Below are 17267 nucleotides of genomic sequence, written 5' to 3'. Positions count from 1 at the left end.
TGTATTGTTTAATAAGGTTACCATCTTAACAAAGGACTGCTATACACCTAAAATCTTTAAGAAAAATAAAGAGTCTCATAAGCACTAATAAATTTAAATTTGAGTGTATTCCAGCAAACACCTTTAAACAAAACACTATTCGAATTGACAATTTAACTACCAAACTATTCCATGAATGGATGGCCACAAATCAAAACAGTATGTTTGAATGATCCCTTTTCAACTGAGGTGAGCGTTTCTGATTTCCCTTGTGGCACTATTGCTCTACAATGAATTTAGCTAAGCTCGTCAGAATAATTAGCTCGTCTTTTTTCAAAGAAAGATTGTTTTGCGGGATAATAATATTGACCTTATAATGACCGTAAATGTTTTTTAAATGTAACTTAGTTAATATGTTGCCATAGTTAACGACTACTTGTGTGGCAAATGCAATAACTGAATCTGATATCAGTATTGTAAATAGTTCCATAGATATCCATACTTCAAATACACCACCATTTATTAATAATTGTAGTTTTTTGTATATTTTGTCTGTCTGTGTTTTCTTTGATCTTTTATCCTACGTTTCATACATAAGTTTTTAGAACAAAATCTTCCATGGACAACTGATAACTTTAGAAATCAACTAAAGGCCATCATTGTGGGTGCTTTCATTTCATCAAAAGAGAGCAAATATAATTATACTTGAATGAGTGTAGTTCCGACACAGCGAGATGGCTATAGTCTATCGAGCGACGATTTGATACCTTCTGGTAATATTGATTATGTATGTGTTCATTACGATAATTGTGCACTGGTCAGCTGGGGGAATTATGCCAGTTTAGGAACAACACACTTCGTATTTAATTATTAATGAATACCTTCTACTGATTCACGTCGCTTATGAAAACCATGATTGCTAGGGCACCTGAAATAAAAGATACTTAAGATCGCATTATGTTCATCCGCTTGATCTTTACATATTTCACTTTACATTCCAGACATTGACGAGTGTAAGTCCGGCACAGCAAGATGCAATCACACATGTGCCAACACACAGGGGTCATTCACATGTTCCTGCAGAAGCGGCTATAGTTTACTGAGCGACGGCAGAACATGTTCAGGTTTGTTCTCAATTAGTATGATAAACTTGTTCAGATTAATTGTACACTTAGTTTGCTATCTAAACAACGTACAAGTAGTAAAATGCTGACAAAACAAACTGTCATCATAACTGACATATTGAAACACTGTCAAGTGTCCTAAGCACTTATAAATGTACCTAAAATACAGTTCAGTTTCACACTTTTAAACTTAACAATGTAGAGTTGGGCATAAATCGGGCTTAGTACAATAGTATTGCGCTTAGTCCTTGAATATAACTATCATTCTCTGATTGGATGTCCTAACAGTTTCACACTTTTAAACTTAACAATGCAGAATTGGACATTTATTGGGCTCTGTACCAGTCTTGCGCTTAGTCCTCGAATATAACTATCATTCTCTGATTGGATGTCCTAACAGTTTCACACTTTTAAACTTTACAATGCAGAATTGGACATTTATTGGGCTCTGTACCAGTTTTGCGCTTAGTCCTCGAATATAACTATCATTCTGTGTTTGGATGCTCTAAAATATAGCTCTATTTTTAATAGCCATTTCCAAATGAGTGGACCGAAAATGAGTATTATCAGCACCTATTCATGAGTTTATTTTCATACCCAGTGATAATTCAAATTTGAGTGTAGTGCGACTGGCACTTTTTAACAAAACTTTCCTCAAATTGACAGTATAACTATCGAACTATCCAATAAATCGATAGCCACAAAACTAAGCAGTATTTTTTAGTACCCCTATTCTACTGCGATTAACTTTGGCAATTTTTATTGTGGCGCTCTTGTTCTAAAACGTTTGCAGTTATGCAGTTTTATCTTCTCATGCTTTCCAACAAAGCTGCCTAGGTGGGCTTATACTTATATTTTTGCTCCACCCTTGAGACCTTTTTTTGGTATTTCAATGAAATTTAGTACAAACGAGTGCTATAATCAATGAACGCGTGTGCAAAACCCATTACTCGCTCTGGTTTTAGTTATTTATACAGAGCGTTAGCATCCGATAATGGTCTAATTGTGGATGCAATGCAATATGTTGACCCACATTGAATGCAAAATCCAAAAGTCATATATGGGCGGTGATCCAAACCTTCAATTATGTTGGTAATTTGATGTTTTTAAGGTCTGTTTTTGTCCGTGATCATGTTTTCAGTTACATAACAGAATAGAATTTAGACTAAACATTGATTATGAACATTAAAAATTATTGCGGGTGATTTAGCTTGATAAAAGGAAGAAATATAATTTAACTTCTGAGTTTTATCCACGCAATTTGATCTTATCATATTTCTACATGTCATTCCCGATGTAAATGAGTACAGTTCCGGCACAGTGATATGCAGTCACATATGTACCAACACACAAGGCTCATTCACATGTTCCTGTAGTAGCGGCTATACAATATCGAGCGAGATCATTAACACTTCCGGCTTTCAAAACAAAACTACAAAGCAGAACAATACCATGGTCAGCACATCTTTATAAGTTCGGCACAAGAAGAATGCAGATATCATACATGCCTTCGCCTTGGATGTAGTACTTTGCAGTTTGAGCTCCATCGCCGTAATCTATCCGAAACTCCTGTTTGCATCTGCGGTGCAACTGAAACTCTCACTCACTACCTTATTCAGTGTCCGAGATATCAAGATATCCGTCCTCTATACTTTTCTGACTTGCCCTGTGCGACAACTGCTAACAACCTCCTGTTTGGCAACGAACATATTTCACAGGAGGAAAACAGACTTCTCTTTACACGAGTCCAGAATTGTATTGCTGCAACCAAACGGTTTGACGTATGGTGTTGAGGGCGCGGTGCGGGCTCAGCCTTGATTACGGACGGCCGGTCAATATGTGTGAAATAATTTCTTACTTTATAACGTTTATTCTTGTTCTTTCTTTAAAGTTAATCACACTGTATCAACTCACTTAGTATGCACACTCACATAAAATTATTGTTTCTATTACTCAGTACGTTTCTGCTACAAAGCATGTTTTTGTAGATTTGCGACACATTATAGTCCACTTCCTAATCAGCTATATTACAGAATTTCATTAAAATCTAGAACACGGAAAGGAACTTATATAAGCGTTTAAAATGCTTGTCTTCCAATCCGCTCAGAATCATTTTATATTATACATTCGTACATTATGTATTGATTTCTTGTGTATATTGAACTGAATAAATATGTTTTAACTAAACAAATCTTGTCTGTTAACCCTTCATTTAATGCAAACTCCATACTTCAAGTAGAGGTTGTGACATCACCATTTATTCATGTATTTAGTTTTATGTATATTTGGTCTGTCTGTGATTTCTATGACTTGTTAACCTTCGTTCCATTACATTAACGTTTTAGAAACAAACCTACCATGGACAACTGATTACCTTGAAATTCAACTAAAGCTCATCATTGCGGGTGCTTTTATTTTATCAAACGGCAGCAAACATAATTTTACTCTACAGGTTTATCCTCCAGTTTGATCTAACCATTTTCATACATGTCATTCCAGATGTAAATGAGTGTAGTTCCGGTACAGCGAGATGTAGTCACATATGTACTAACACACAAGGCGCATTCACATGTTCATGTAGAAGCGGCTATAGTCTATCGAGCGACGGTCGAACATGTTCTGGTAATCTTTATTATGCGTGTGTTCATTACGATAATTGTGGACTGGTCAGCCAAGGATTCGTGCCAGTGTAGGAACAAGACACTTCCAATTCATTATTAATGACTATCATTTTCTGACGATACTCGCCTGTGTTTATTGACAGACGAGTATCTCAACTCCTAAATTCACAATAGTAAGAGATACCGTGATGCCTTTTAATTTGCCATGTGACGAAATTGTAAAATTTGAAATATAAATGTTGATATAACGCCACGTACCTGATCTGCGTATTAGTTCATTCTAAAGCAGAGCCAAGATTTTTTCAATGATTTTCACACGGTTTTACCGACAATCCACTCCTAAGTAATACTTTAATAGTTTATAATGACCAGTTTAATAAGAAGAGGTTGTCTTGGTGGCATTCAATTAATGAAAAACAAATATTCGAAATAAGACGCAAACAGTGACAAACAAAACATCAAAAAGCCATGATTGCTTGGGCATCAGAAATATAAGATACTTAAGATCGCAAAACGTGCAGCCGTTTTATCGTTACATATTTCACTATACATTGAAGACATTGACTTTCATTCGCTTGATCTTAACATAATTGAATTTACATTCCAGACATTGACGAGTGTAGTTCCGACACAGCAAGATGCAATCACACATGTGCCAACACACAAGGGTCATTCATATGTTCCTGTATAAGCGGATATATTTTATCGAGTGACGGCAGAACATGTTCAGGTTTGTTTCAAATCAATGCAGTATCACAAACTGCATTGGAATTGTTAATAAAGGTTGCAAAAACAAAGGCCTCAAAACAAAGCGGTACGGATGAACAAAACTTTTCGACTGAGGTGACCTTTGGCAATTTCCGTCATTGCGGTCTTGTTCAACAATGAACTCAGTTATGCAAGTTAAGCTTGTTTGAATGTTTAGATCGTTATTTTTGGAAGAAAGTTTCCTAGCTTGGCTAATACTTCTATATTGGCTCCAGACTAAATGCAAGTCATCGTATTTCAATATAAACTTTTAAGTACGTAAGTTGCCGAAATCAATGACAACAAGTGGGTCAAATTCCACACCTCACTGCTGTTTTTATTATTTATCAAATTATTTATCCCAAATTTCCACTAAAGATGAGCGTTGGCATCACATAATGGTCTTTGTTTGGATACAGTGTTTTTTGCAAGCCCGTCATTCAATGCACAGTCTATGCCTTATGTATAGGCAGTAAACCTATAATTTATTTTTTAAGATAGTTTGAGGTATGTATTGTCTGTCTGTATTTTCTGCGATATGTTTTCAGTAACATCACAAAAAATGTATAGCTCGAGTAAAATTGAACATAAACAACTGATTTCTTAGGGAATGAACTACATGCTATCCTTACGGGTGCTTTTATTAAAAAGAAGACAGACAATATAAATCTACTTATAACGTTTATCTACACAGTTTGGTCTAACCATATTGACACTTTTCATTCCAGATGTAAATGAGTGCAATTCCGGCACAGCAATATGTAGTCACACATGTACCAACACAGAAGGTTCATTCCGTTGTTCCTGTAGAAGCGGCTATAATTTATCGAGCGACGGCAAAACATGTTCTGGTTTATTTTCAATTAGTTTAACATTCTTTATTCGTATTGTATACTATGTTTGCTATCTTAATATTGGACTGCTTATCTCTTAAAATAATAAAGAACTAGAAGCGCCGCAATGCGACGAAACCAGGTTTTTGTTATGGGCAATCATAAATTATAGCCAATTAATTTGTTGTATGACTTTATCTTTACTTTTATCAAAAAGAGACGTATTTGAAAACTACTCTTATTAAGTTTCTTATGTGTAAAAAGACGTAACTGAAAATTACTCTAATTAAGTATCTTATGTGTTTAGTTTCGCTGCAACATTCATACTAAGTCTCATGTGAATATCTTTTACCTATTTGTTTTGCATATGACAATGATTTAACTTTTTGCAAGCCAACATCACTGAATGTCAATGACAATTCATTTTTACAAAGCAAAATGTTTAAGCTGATTATTAACACTTTTATAAAATGCAAATGTCAATTTCAATGTAAATTCACTGTTTGCTGAACAATATTTGAGAAAATGGCTGAACATATCCATCAATTCTAACTAAGTTGTTGGGCAGAAAAAACATTTTTCTATTTTTAGGAACAGTGACCTTGACCCCACCTCCCAAGCTAACTCTTCACATAAGCTACCTTCGCTCTAAGTTTCATCAATATCTATCAATGCTAACTAAAGTTATTGGGCAGAAAACATTTTTCTATTTTTAGTAACAGTGACCTTGACCTTAGCTCCACCCCCCTCAAAAGCAATTCCAAGCTAGCTCTGTACATAAGCTACCTACACACCAAGTTTTATCAATATCTATCAATGCTTACTAAAGTCATTTGGCCGACACCATTTTTAAATTTTTAGTAACAGTGACCTTGACCTTAGCCCCACCCCCCTTAAAAGCAATCCCAAGCTAGCTCTTTACATAAGCTACCAACACACCAAGTTTAAGCATTATCTATCAATGCTATCAAAAGTTATTTGGCAAAATTTTCTTTTTCTATTTCAAGTGACAGTGACATTGACCGTAGCACCTCCCCACTCAAAAGCAATCCCAAGCTAGCTCTTCACATGCTACCTACACACCAAGTTTCATCAATATCTGTCAATCTGAACTAAAGTTATTGGGCGGATACCATTTTTCTATTTTAAGTAATAGTGACCTTGCCCTTAGCCCTTCCCCACTCAAAAGCTAGCTCTTCACATAAGCTACCTACACACTAAGTTTCATCAATATATATCAATGCTAACTTATGTTATTGGGCAGAAACCATTTTTCTATTTTTAGTAACAGACGACCTTGACCTTAGCCCCACCCCCCTCAAAAGCAATCCCAAGCTTGCTCTGTACATAAGCTACCTACACGCCAAAGTTCATCAATATCGGTCAATGCTAACTAAAGTTATTGGGCAGAAACCATTTTTCTATTTTAAGTAACAGTGACCTTGACCATTGTTCTGTTTTAAGTTATAGTGACCTTGACCTTAGCCCCTCCCCACTTAAAAGCAATCCCAAGCTTGCTCTTCACATTAGCGACTTACACACCAAGTTTCATCAATATCGGTCAATGCCAACTAAAGTTATTGGGCAGAAACGATTTTTCTATTTTAAGTAACAGTGACCTTGACTTTAGCCCCTCACCCCTTCATAGCAATTCAAAGCTACCTCTTCACATAAGCTACCTATACACCAACTTTCGTCAATATCTATCAATCCTCACTAAAGTTATTAGGCAGAAACCATTTTTCTATTTTTAATAACAGGCGACCTTGACCTTAGCCCCACCCCCTCAAAAGCAATCCCAAGATAGCTCCTCACATAAGCTACCTACACACTAAGTTTCATTAATATCTGTCAATGCTAACTAAAGTAATTGGGCAGAAACTATTTTTTATTTTAAGTAATAGTGACCTTGACCTTAGCCTACCCCACTCAAAAGCAATCTCAAGCTAGCTCTTCACATATGCAACTTACACACCAAGTTTCGTCAATATCTATCAATGTTAACTAAAGTTATTGGGCAGAAACCATTTTTCTATTATTAGTAACAGTGACCTTGACCTTAGCCCCACCCCCATCAAAAGCAATCCCAAGCTAGCTCTACCCATAAGCTACCTACACACCAAGTTTCATCAATATCTATCCATGCAAACTAAAGTTATTGAACAGAAACCAATGTTTGACGCCCGCCCGCACGCCCACCCAACGACAACCTCATTCTTATAACCAGGTTTTCGTTGAAAACCTGGTTAAAGATCGAATTTTAGTATGAAACACACTAATAAATAGAGGTCATTTTCACACCCAGTGTCAATTCAAATTTAAAAGTAGTCCGGCTTACATTTTCAAACTAAACACTCCCCATATTTACACTTTGACTATTAAACTATTCCATGAATTGATGGCCACCAAACTTAGCAGTATGGAAGAATAATCCTTTTTAGACTTAGGTGATCATTTTCCTTGTGGCGCTCTTGTTCTACAATGAAATGCGTTATTAATGAAAGTTAGTCAGAACAGTTACCTCTATATATTTCGAAGAAAGCTGCATTGGAGGGATACCACCAATATCTTCGCTCCAACCAAATGACCGTCTATTGTTTTAAATTTAACTTAGTACATATGTAGCCAGAATCATTGACTGCGTGTGTGGCGAAAGTCATAACTCACTCTGGTATCAAGTTCAGTTCTTATCAGCACCACAGTGTCGTCTGAGGTGAGCGTTGGTGTAAAATATTGGTATTTGTGTCGATGTAATGTTGTCTGTTAACCCTTCATTAAATGCAAACTCCATACTTCAAGTAGAGGTTGTGACATCACCATTTATTCATGAATTTAGTTTAATGTATATTTTGTCTGTCTGTGATTTCTGTGACTTGTTAACCTACGTTTCATTACATTAACGTTTTAGAAACAAACCTACCATGGACAACTGATTACCTTGGAATTCAACTAAAGGTCATCATTGAGGGTGCTTTTATTTTATCAAACGACAGCAAACATAATTTTACTCTTAGGAATTATCCTCCAGTTTGATCTAACCATTTTCATACATGTCATTCCAGATGTAAATGAGTGTAGTTCCGGTACAGCGAGATGTAGTCACATATGTACTAACACACAAGGCGCATTCACATGTTCATGTAGAAGCGGCTATAGTCTATCGAGCGACGGTCGAACATGTTCTGGTAATCTTTATTATGTGTGTGTTCATTACGATAATTGTGGACTGGTCAGCCAAGGATTCGTGCCAGTGTAGGAACAACACACTTCCAATTCATTATTAATGACTATCATTTCATGATGATACTCGCCTGTGTTTATTGGCAGACGAGTATCTCAACTCCTAAATTTACAATAGTAAGATATACCGTGATGCCTTTTAGGTTGCCATGTGACGAAATTGTAAAATTTGAAATATAAATGTTGATACAAAGACACGTACCTGATTTCCGTTTTAGTTCATTCTAAAGCAGAGCCAAGATTTTTTCAATGATTTTCACACGGTTTTACCGACCATCCACTCCGAAGTGGCATTCAGTTAATGAAAAACAAATATTCGAAATAAGACGCAATCAGTGACAAACGAAACATCCAAAAGCCATGATTGCTCGGGCATCAGAAATATTAGATACTTAAGATAGCAAAACGTGCATCCGTTTTATCGTTACATATTTCACTATACATTGATGATATTGACGTTCATCCGCTTGATCTTAACATATTTGACTTTACATTCCAGATATTGACGAGTGTAGTTCAGACACAGCAAGATGCAATCACACATGTGCCAACACACAAGGGTCATTCATATGTTCCTGTAGAAGCGGATATAGTTTATCGAGTGACGGCAGAACATGTTTAGGTTTGTTTCCAATCAATGCATTATCACAAACTGCATTGGTATTGAAGAGGCTGTCTTAGTCGCATTCAGGTAATGAAAAACAAATATTCGAAATAAGACGCAATCAGTGACGAACGATGCATCCAAAAGCCATGATTGCTCGGGCATCAGAAATATAAGATACTTAAGATTTCAAAACGTGCATCCGTTTTATCGTTACATATTTCACTATACATTGAAGACATTGACGTTCATTCGCTTGATCTTAACATATTTGACTTTACATTCCAGACATTGACGAGTGTAGTTCCAACACATCAAGATGCAATCACACATGTGCCAACACACAAGGGTCATTCATATGTTCTTGTAGAAGCGGATATATTTTATCGAGTGACGGCAGAACATGTTCAGGTTTGTTTCCAATCAATGCAGTATCACAAACTGCATTGGTATTGTTAATAAAGGTTGCAAATTCAAAGGCCACAAAACAAAGCAGTATGGTTGAATAAAACTTTTCGACTGAGGCTACCATTGGCAATTTCCGTCATTGCGGTCTTGTTCTACAATAAACTCAGTTATGCAAGTTAAGCTTGTTTGAATGTTTAGATCGTTATTTTGGAAGCAAGTTTCCTAGCTTGGCTAATACTTCTATATTGGCTCCAGACTAAATGCAAGTCAGCGTATTTCAATATAAACTTTTAAGTACGTAAGTTGCCGAAATCAATGACAACAAGTGGGTCAAATTCCACACCTCACTGCTGTTTTGATTATTTATCAAAGTATTTTTCTTAACATTATCACTAAAGGTGAGCGTTGGCATCATATAATGGTCTTTGTTTGGATACAGTGTTTTATGTAAGCCCGTCATTCAATGCACAGTCTATGCCTTATGTATAGGCAGTAGACCTGTAATTTATTTTTGAAGATAATTTGAGGTATGTATTTTCTGTCTGTATTTTCTGCGATATGTTTTCAGTAACATCACAAAAAATGTATTTGCTAGAGTAAAATTGAACATAAACAACTGATTTCGTAGGGAATGAGCTACATGCTATCCTCGCGGGTGCTTTTATTAAAAAGAAGACAGACAATATAAATCTTCTTATAACGTTTATCTACACCGTTTGGTCTAACCATATTGAAACTTTTCATTGGAGATGTAAGTGAGTTGGGTGCTTCGTTTTGATCAAATGACGGATTTTGTTTCACTTATTACATTTATCTACACAATTTGACCTTATCATATTCGTATGTTATTTCAGATGTAAATGAGTGTAGTTCCGGAAAGGCAAGATGTAGTCACACATGTACCAACACACCAGGCTCATTCACATGTTCGTGTAGAAGCGGCTATACTTTATCGAGCGACGGCAGAACATGTTCTGGTTTGTTCTCAATTCGTATCACAAACTTTACTTGTATTGTTTACTAAGGACGCCACCTTAACATAAAACTGTTTTATAACGGACTTACTAAAAAGGAACATCAAACTTGAGTATCCTAATTACTCATCAATAGCTTTAATTAAACGTTTATCCACACAATTGAATTCAGCCTAATTTATGCATACCATTCCAGATGTAAATGAGTGTAGTTCCGGCACAGCGAAATGTAATCACATATGCACAAACACAGCAGGCTCATTTACATATTCCTGTAGAAGTGGCTATACTTTATCTAGCAACGGCAGATCTTGTTCTGGTTTGTTCTCAATAGTATCACAAACTGTATTTGTATTATACATTTAGGTTGCAGCTAAACAGCGGACTGTCTCAAAACTGAGATATTGCAGAAACATACAAAATGAGAATCCTTCGCAGTAGTACCTTGAGTTTATAAACTCAAGGCCGTTTTTGGTATTTTGATGTTATTTACTACAGAAGTTGATGTACTCATTTAAAGCGTGTGTTTCAAAACGCACTACTAACTCTTGTTTTATTTATTTTAACAGTTATTTTCGTCCCCATATTGTCGTCTGTTGTGTGTGTTGGTGTCCGATAATGTTCTTCTTGTTGTTGCAAAGCAATATGTAAACCCGTCATTGCATGCAATTTAATGCGTCATATATTGGCGGTTTTTGCGGTTGCTTTAAATTTATCAAATGATAGAAAATATAATTTCAATTCTAACGATTATCCACGCAATTTGATATTACCATATCGATACTTGTCATTGCAAATGTAAATGAGTGTAGTTCCGACACAGCAGGATGTAGTCACACATGTACTAACACACAAGGCTCGTTCACATGCACATGTAGAAGCGGCTTTAGTTTATCGAGCGACGGCCGGGCATGTTCTGGTAAAATCTTTGTTATTTATCTCTTTATTGCGCTACATGTGCTCTCGTCATCTGAGGATTTTTGCCAGCGTAGGAACAATACACTTTAAATTGAATAATACATGAATACCTTCAACGGATTCACGTCGTCGATGTTTTTTGAGTGACGAGCACCCAAGTTCCCCATGAACCAATTGTTAGAAATACCGTGAAGCCTTTCAGGTTTCTATGTAACAAAACTGTGCAATTTGAAATAAATATTTCGATACAACGACATGTACCGGATTTCCCAATGGGAGCATTTTAAAGCAAAGCAAAGGGGTTTCCCTGATTTTCTTACGGTAACTACCGACCAAAAAATCAGAAGTAAAGTAGTACGTTCATAGACTTTAATAACAATTTTGACAAGGAGAGGTTGACTTGGTCGAAATCAGTTAATAAAAGTATATTCGAAATAGGACACAAGCAGTGACGAACGTAGCATCCAAAATCCATGATTGCTCGGGCACCAGATTTATAAGATACTTAAGATCACATTACGTTCATCCGCGTGATCTTATTATATTTGACTTTACATTCCAGACATTGACGAGTGTAGTTCCGGCACAGCGAGATGCAATCACACATGTGCCAACACACAAGGGTCATTTATATGCTCCTGTAGAAGCGGCTATAATTTAGCGGGTGACGGCACAACGTGTTCAGGTTTGTACTCAATTAGTATGATAAACTTGTTCAGATTAATTGTATACTTAGTTTGCTATCTAAACAACGTACAAGTAGTAAAATGCTGACAAAACAAACTGCATCATAACTGACATATTGAAATACAGTCAAGTGTCCTAAGCACTTATAAATGTACCTTAAATATAGTTCAGTTTCACACTTTAAAACTTAACATTGTAGAACTGGACATAAACCGGGCTTAGTACAACAGTCTTGCGCTTTGTCCTCGACTTTAACTATCATTCTCTGATTGGATGTCCTAACAGTTTCACACTTTTAAACTTAACAATGCAGAATTGGACATTTATTGGGCTCTGTACAACAGTCTTGCGCTTAGTCCTCGAATATAAATATCATTCTGTGATTGGATGTTTTAAATTATAGCTCTATTTTTAATAGCCCTTTCCAAATGAGCGGACCGAAAACGAGTATCATTATCACCTATTCATGAGTTCATTCTCACACCCAGTGATAATTCAAATTTGAGTGTAGTGCGACTGGCACTTTTTAACAAAACTATCCTCAAATTGACAGTATGACTATCGAACTATCCAATAAATCGATGGCCACAAACCTTAGCAGTATTTTTAGTACTCCTATTCTAGTGCGGTTAACATTGGCAATTTCTATTCTGGCGCTCTTGTTGTAAAAGTATTGCAGTTATGCAGTTTTATCTTATCATTTTTCCAAGAAAGCTTCCTAGGCGGGCTTATACATTTATTTTGGCTCGACTCTTGAGACATTTTTTAGGTATTTAAATGTAATTTAGTACAAACGTGTGCTATAATAAATGAACACATGTGCAAAACCCATTACTCGCTTTGGTTTTAGTTATTTATACAGTTCTTTCCTTCCTCATATTTACGTCTTAGGTGAGCGTTAGCATCCGATAATTGTCTTATTGTGGATGCAATGCAATATGTTGACCAACATTGAATGCAAAATCCAAAAGTCATATATGGGCGTTGATCCAAACCTTTAATTTTGTTGGCAATTTGATGTTTTTAAGGGCCCTTTTTTGTCCGTGATCATGTTTTCAGTTACATAACAGATACAATTTAGATTAAACATTAATTATGAACAACATGTGATTTTGAAAACAAACTTAAGGCCATTTTTGCGGGTTCCTTAGCTTGATAAAAGGAAGAAATATAATCTTACTTCTGAGTTTTATCCACGCAATTTGATCTTATCATATTCGTACATGTCATTCCCGATGTAAATGAGTGTAGTTCCGGCACAGTGATATGCAGTCACATATGTATTTTACACACAAGGCTAATTCACATGTTCCTGTAGTACTGTAGTAGCTATACCATATAGAGCGAGAGCAAAACAGGTTCTGGTTTGCTATCAATAAGTATAAAATTCTTTATTTGTATGGTATACTATGGTTGTTATCTTAATATTGGACTGCTTATCTACTCAAATAATGATAATTCAAATTTGAGTGTAGTGCGACTGGCACTTTTTAACAAAACTACTTTTTAACAAAACTTTCCTCAAATTGACAGTATGACTATCGAACTATCCAATAAATCGATGGCCACAAAACTAAGCAGTATTTTTAGTACCCCTATTCTACTGCGGTTAACATTGGCAATTTTTATTCTGGCGTCTTTGTTGTAAAATGTTTGCAGTTATGCAGTTTTATCTTATCATTTTTCCAAGAAAGTTTCCTAGGCGGGCTTATACATTTATTTTGGCTCGACTCTTGAGACCTTTTTTTAGGTATTTAAATGTAATTTAGTACAATAAATGTGCTATAATAAATGAACACATGTGCAAAACCCATTACTCGCTTTGGTTTTAGTTATTTATACAGGTCTTTCCTTCCTCATAGTTACGTCTTAGGTGAGCGTTAGCATCCGATAATTGTCTTATTGTGGATGCAATGCAATATGTTGACCAACATTGAATGCAAAATCCAAAAGTCTTATATGGGCGATGATCCAAACCTTTAATTATGTTGGAAATTTGATGTTTTTAAGGGCCCTTTTTTGTCCGTGATCATGTTTTTAATTACATAACAGATATAATTAAGATTAAACATTAATTATGAACAACATGTGATTTTGAAAATAAACTTAAGGCCATTATTGCGGGTTCCTTAGCTTAATAAAAGGAATAAATATAATCTTACTTCTGAGTTTTATCCACGCAATTTGATCTTATCATATTCCTACATGTCATTCCCGATGTAAATGAGTGTAGTTCTGGCACAGTGATATGCAGTCACATATGTACTAACACACAAGGCTCATTCACATGTTCCTGTAGTACTGTAGTAGCTATACCATATAGAGCGAGAGCAAAACATGTTCTGGTTTGCTCTCAATAAGTATAACATTCTTTATTTGTATGGTATACTATGGTTGCTATCTTAATATTGGACTGCTTATCTACTAAAATAATGACGAAAGATCGAATTTTAGTAAAACACACTAATAATTAGAAGTCATTTTCACACCCAGTGACAATTCAAATTTGAATGTAGTCCGGCTTACATTTATAAACTAAACACTCCCCAAATTTACACTTTGCCAATTGAATTAATCCATGAATTGATGGCCACCAAACTTAGCAGTATGGAAGAATAATCCTTTTTAGACTTAGGTGATCATTTTCCTTGTGGCGCTCTTGTTCTACAATGAAATGCGTTATTAATGAAAGTTAGTCAGAACAGTTACCTCTTTATATTTCGAAGAAAGTTGCATTGGAGGGATACCACCAATATCTTCGCTCCAACCAAATGACCGTCCATTGTTTTAAATGTAACTTAGTACATATGTAGCTAGAATCATTGACTGCGTGTGTGGCGAAGGTCATAACTCACTCTGGTATCAAATAAGTCCAGTTCTTATCAGTTTCGTCTGAGTTGAGCGTTGGCGTCAAATAATGGTATTTGTGTCGATGCAATTTTATCTGTTAACCCTTCATTTAATGCAATCTCCATACTTCAAGTAGAGTTGACATCACCATTTATTCATGAATTTAATTTTATGTATAGTTGGTCTGTCTGTGATTTCTATGACTTGTTAACCTACGTTTCATTACATTAACTTTTTAGAACCAAACCTACCATGGACAACTGATTACCTTGGAATTCAACTAAAGGTCATCATTGCGGGTGCTTTTATTTTATCAAACGACAGCAAACATAATTTTACTCTTAGGAATTATCCTCCAGTTTGATCTAACCATTTTCATACATGTCATTCCAGATGTAAATGAGTGTAGTTCAGGTACAGCGAGATGTAGTCACATATGTACTAACACCCAAGGCGCATTCACATGTTCATGTAGAAGCGGCTATAGTCTATCGAGCGACGGTCGGACATGTTCTAGTAATCTTTATTATGTATGTGTTTTTTACGATAATTGTGGACTGGTCAGCCGAGGATTCGTGCCAGTGTAGGAACAACACACTTCCAATTCATTATTAATAACTACCATTTTCTGATGATACTTGCCTGTGTTTATTGACAGACGAGTATCCCAACCCCCAATTTTACAATAGTAAGAAATACCGTGATGCCTTTTAGATTGCCATGTGACGAAATTGTAAAATTTGAAATATAAATGTTGATACAAAGACACGTACCTGATTTCCGTTTTAGTTCATTTTAAAGCACAGCCAAGTTTTTTCACTCTGAAGTTACACTTTAATAGTTTATAATGACCCGTTTAAAAAGAAGAAGTTGTCTTGTTCGCAATCAGTTAATGAAAAACAAATATTCGAAATAAGACGCAATCAGTGACAAACGAAACATCCAAAAGCCATGATTGCTCGGGCATCAGAAATATTAGATACTTAAGATTGCAAAATGTGCATCCGTTTTATCGTTGCATATTTAAATATACATTGAAGATATTGACGTTCATCCGCTTGATCTTAACATATTTGACTTTACATTCCAGACATTGACGAGTGTAGTTCCAACACATCAAGATGCAATCACACATGTGCCAACACACAAGGGTCATTCATATGTTCTTGTAGAAGCGGATATAGTTTATCGAGTGACGGCAGAACATGTTCAGGTTTGTTTCCAAGTAATGCAGTATCACAAACTGCGTTAGTATTGAAGAGGCTGCCTTGGTCGCATTCAGTTAATGAAAAACAAATATTCGAAATAAGAAGCAATCAGTGACAAACGAAACATCCAAAAGCCATGATTGCTCGGGCATCAGAAATATAAGATACTTAAGATCGCAAAACGTGCATCCGTTTTATCGTTACATATTTCACTATACATTGATGATATTGACGTTCATCCGCTTGATCATAACATATTTGACTTTACATTCCAGACATTGACGAGTGTAGTTCCGACATAGCAAGATGCAATCACACATGTGCCAACACACAAGGGTCATTCATATGTTCTTGTAGAAGTGGATATATTCTATCGAGTGACGGCAGAACATGTTCAGGTTTGTTTCCAATCAATGCAGTATCACAAACTGCATTGGTATTGTTTATTAAGGTTGCAAAAACAAAGGCCACAAAACAAAGCAGTATGGTTGAACAAAACGTTTCGACTGAGGTGACCATTGGCAATTTCCGTCATTGCGGTCTTGTTCTACAATGAACTCAGTTATGCAAGTTAAGCTTGTTTGAATGTTTAGATCGTTATATTTGGAAGAAAGTTTCCTAGCTTGGCTAATACTTCTATATTGGCTCCAGACTAAATGCAAGTCAATGTATTTCAATATAAACTTTTAAGTACGTAAGTTGCCGAAATCAAAGACAACAAGTGGGTCAAATTCCACACCTCACTGCTGTTTTTATTATTTATCAAATTATTTATCCCAACATTATCACTAAAGGTGAGCGTTGGTATCACATAATGGTCTTTGTTTGGATACAGTGTTTTATGTAAGCCCGTCATTCAATGCACAGTCTATGCCTTATGTATAGGCAGTAAACCTGTAAGTTATTTTTTAAGATAATTTGAGGTATGTATTTTCTGTCTGTATTTTCTGCGATATGTTTTCAGTAACGTCACAAAACATGTATTTGCTAAAGTAAAATTGAATATAAAAAACTGATTTCCTAGGGAATGAACTACATGCAATCCTTGCGGGTGCTTTTATTAAAAAGAAGACA

General features: G+C 35.7%; 1 protein-coding gene across 1 annotated transcript; it reads left to right on the top strand.

Annotated features, from left to right (window-relative positions):
- Positions 1-688: 688 nt before the first annotated feature.
- On the top strand, positions 689-16495 carry LOC128235491 (fibulin-1-like). Its single transcript, XM_052950305.1, has 10 exons — positions 689-752; positions 981-1103; positions 3603-3725; positions 4332-4454; positions 5200-5322; positions 9044-9166; positions 9437-9559; positions 10411-10436; positions 16076-16198; positions 16469-16495. Exons 1-10 carry the CDS (start codon positions 689-691, stop codon positions 16493-16495), a joined length of 978 nt encoding a protein of 325 aa, XP_052806265.1.
- The last annotated feature ends 772 nt before the right edge of the window (positions 16496-17267 follow it).

This window comes from Mya arenaria, chromosome 5 (assembly GCF_026914265.1).
Source record: "Mya arenaria isolate MELC-2E11 chromosome 5, ASM2691426v1".
In the NCBI taxonomy this organism is placed as follows: domain Eukaryota; kingdom Metazoa; phylum Mollusca; class Bivalvia; order Myida; family Myidae; genus Mya; species Mya arenaria.
The sequence above is the reverse complement of the archived record's forward strand: the minus strand, read 5'-3'. Positions and strand labels throughout refer to the sequence as shown.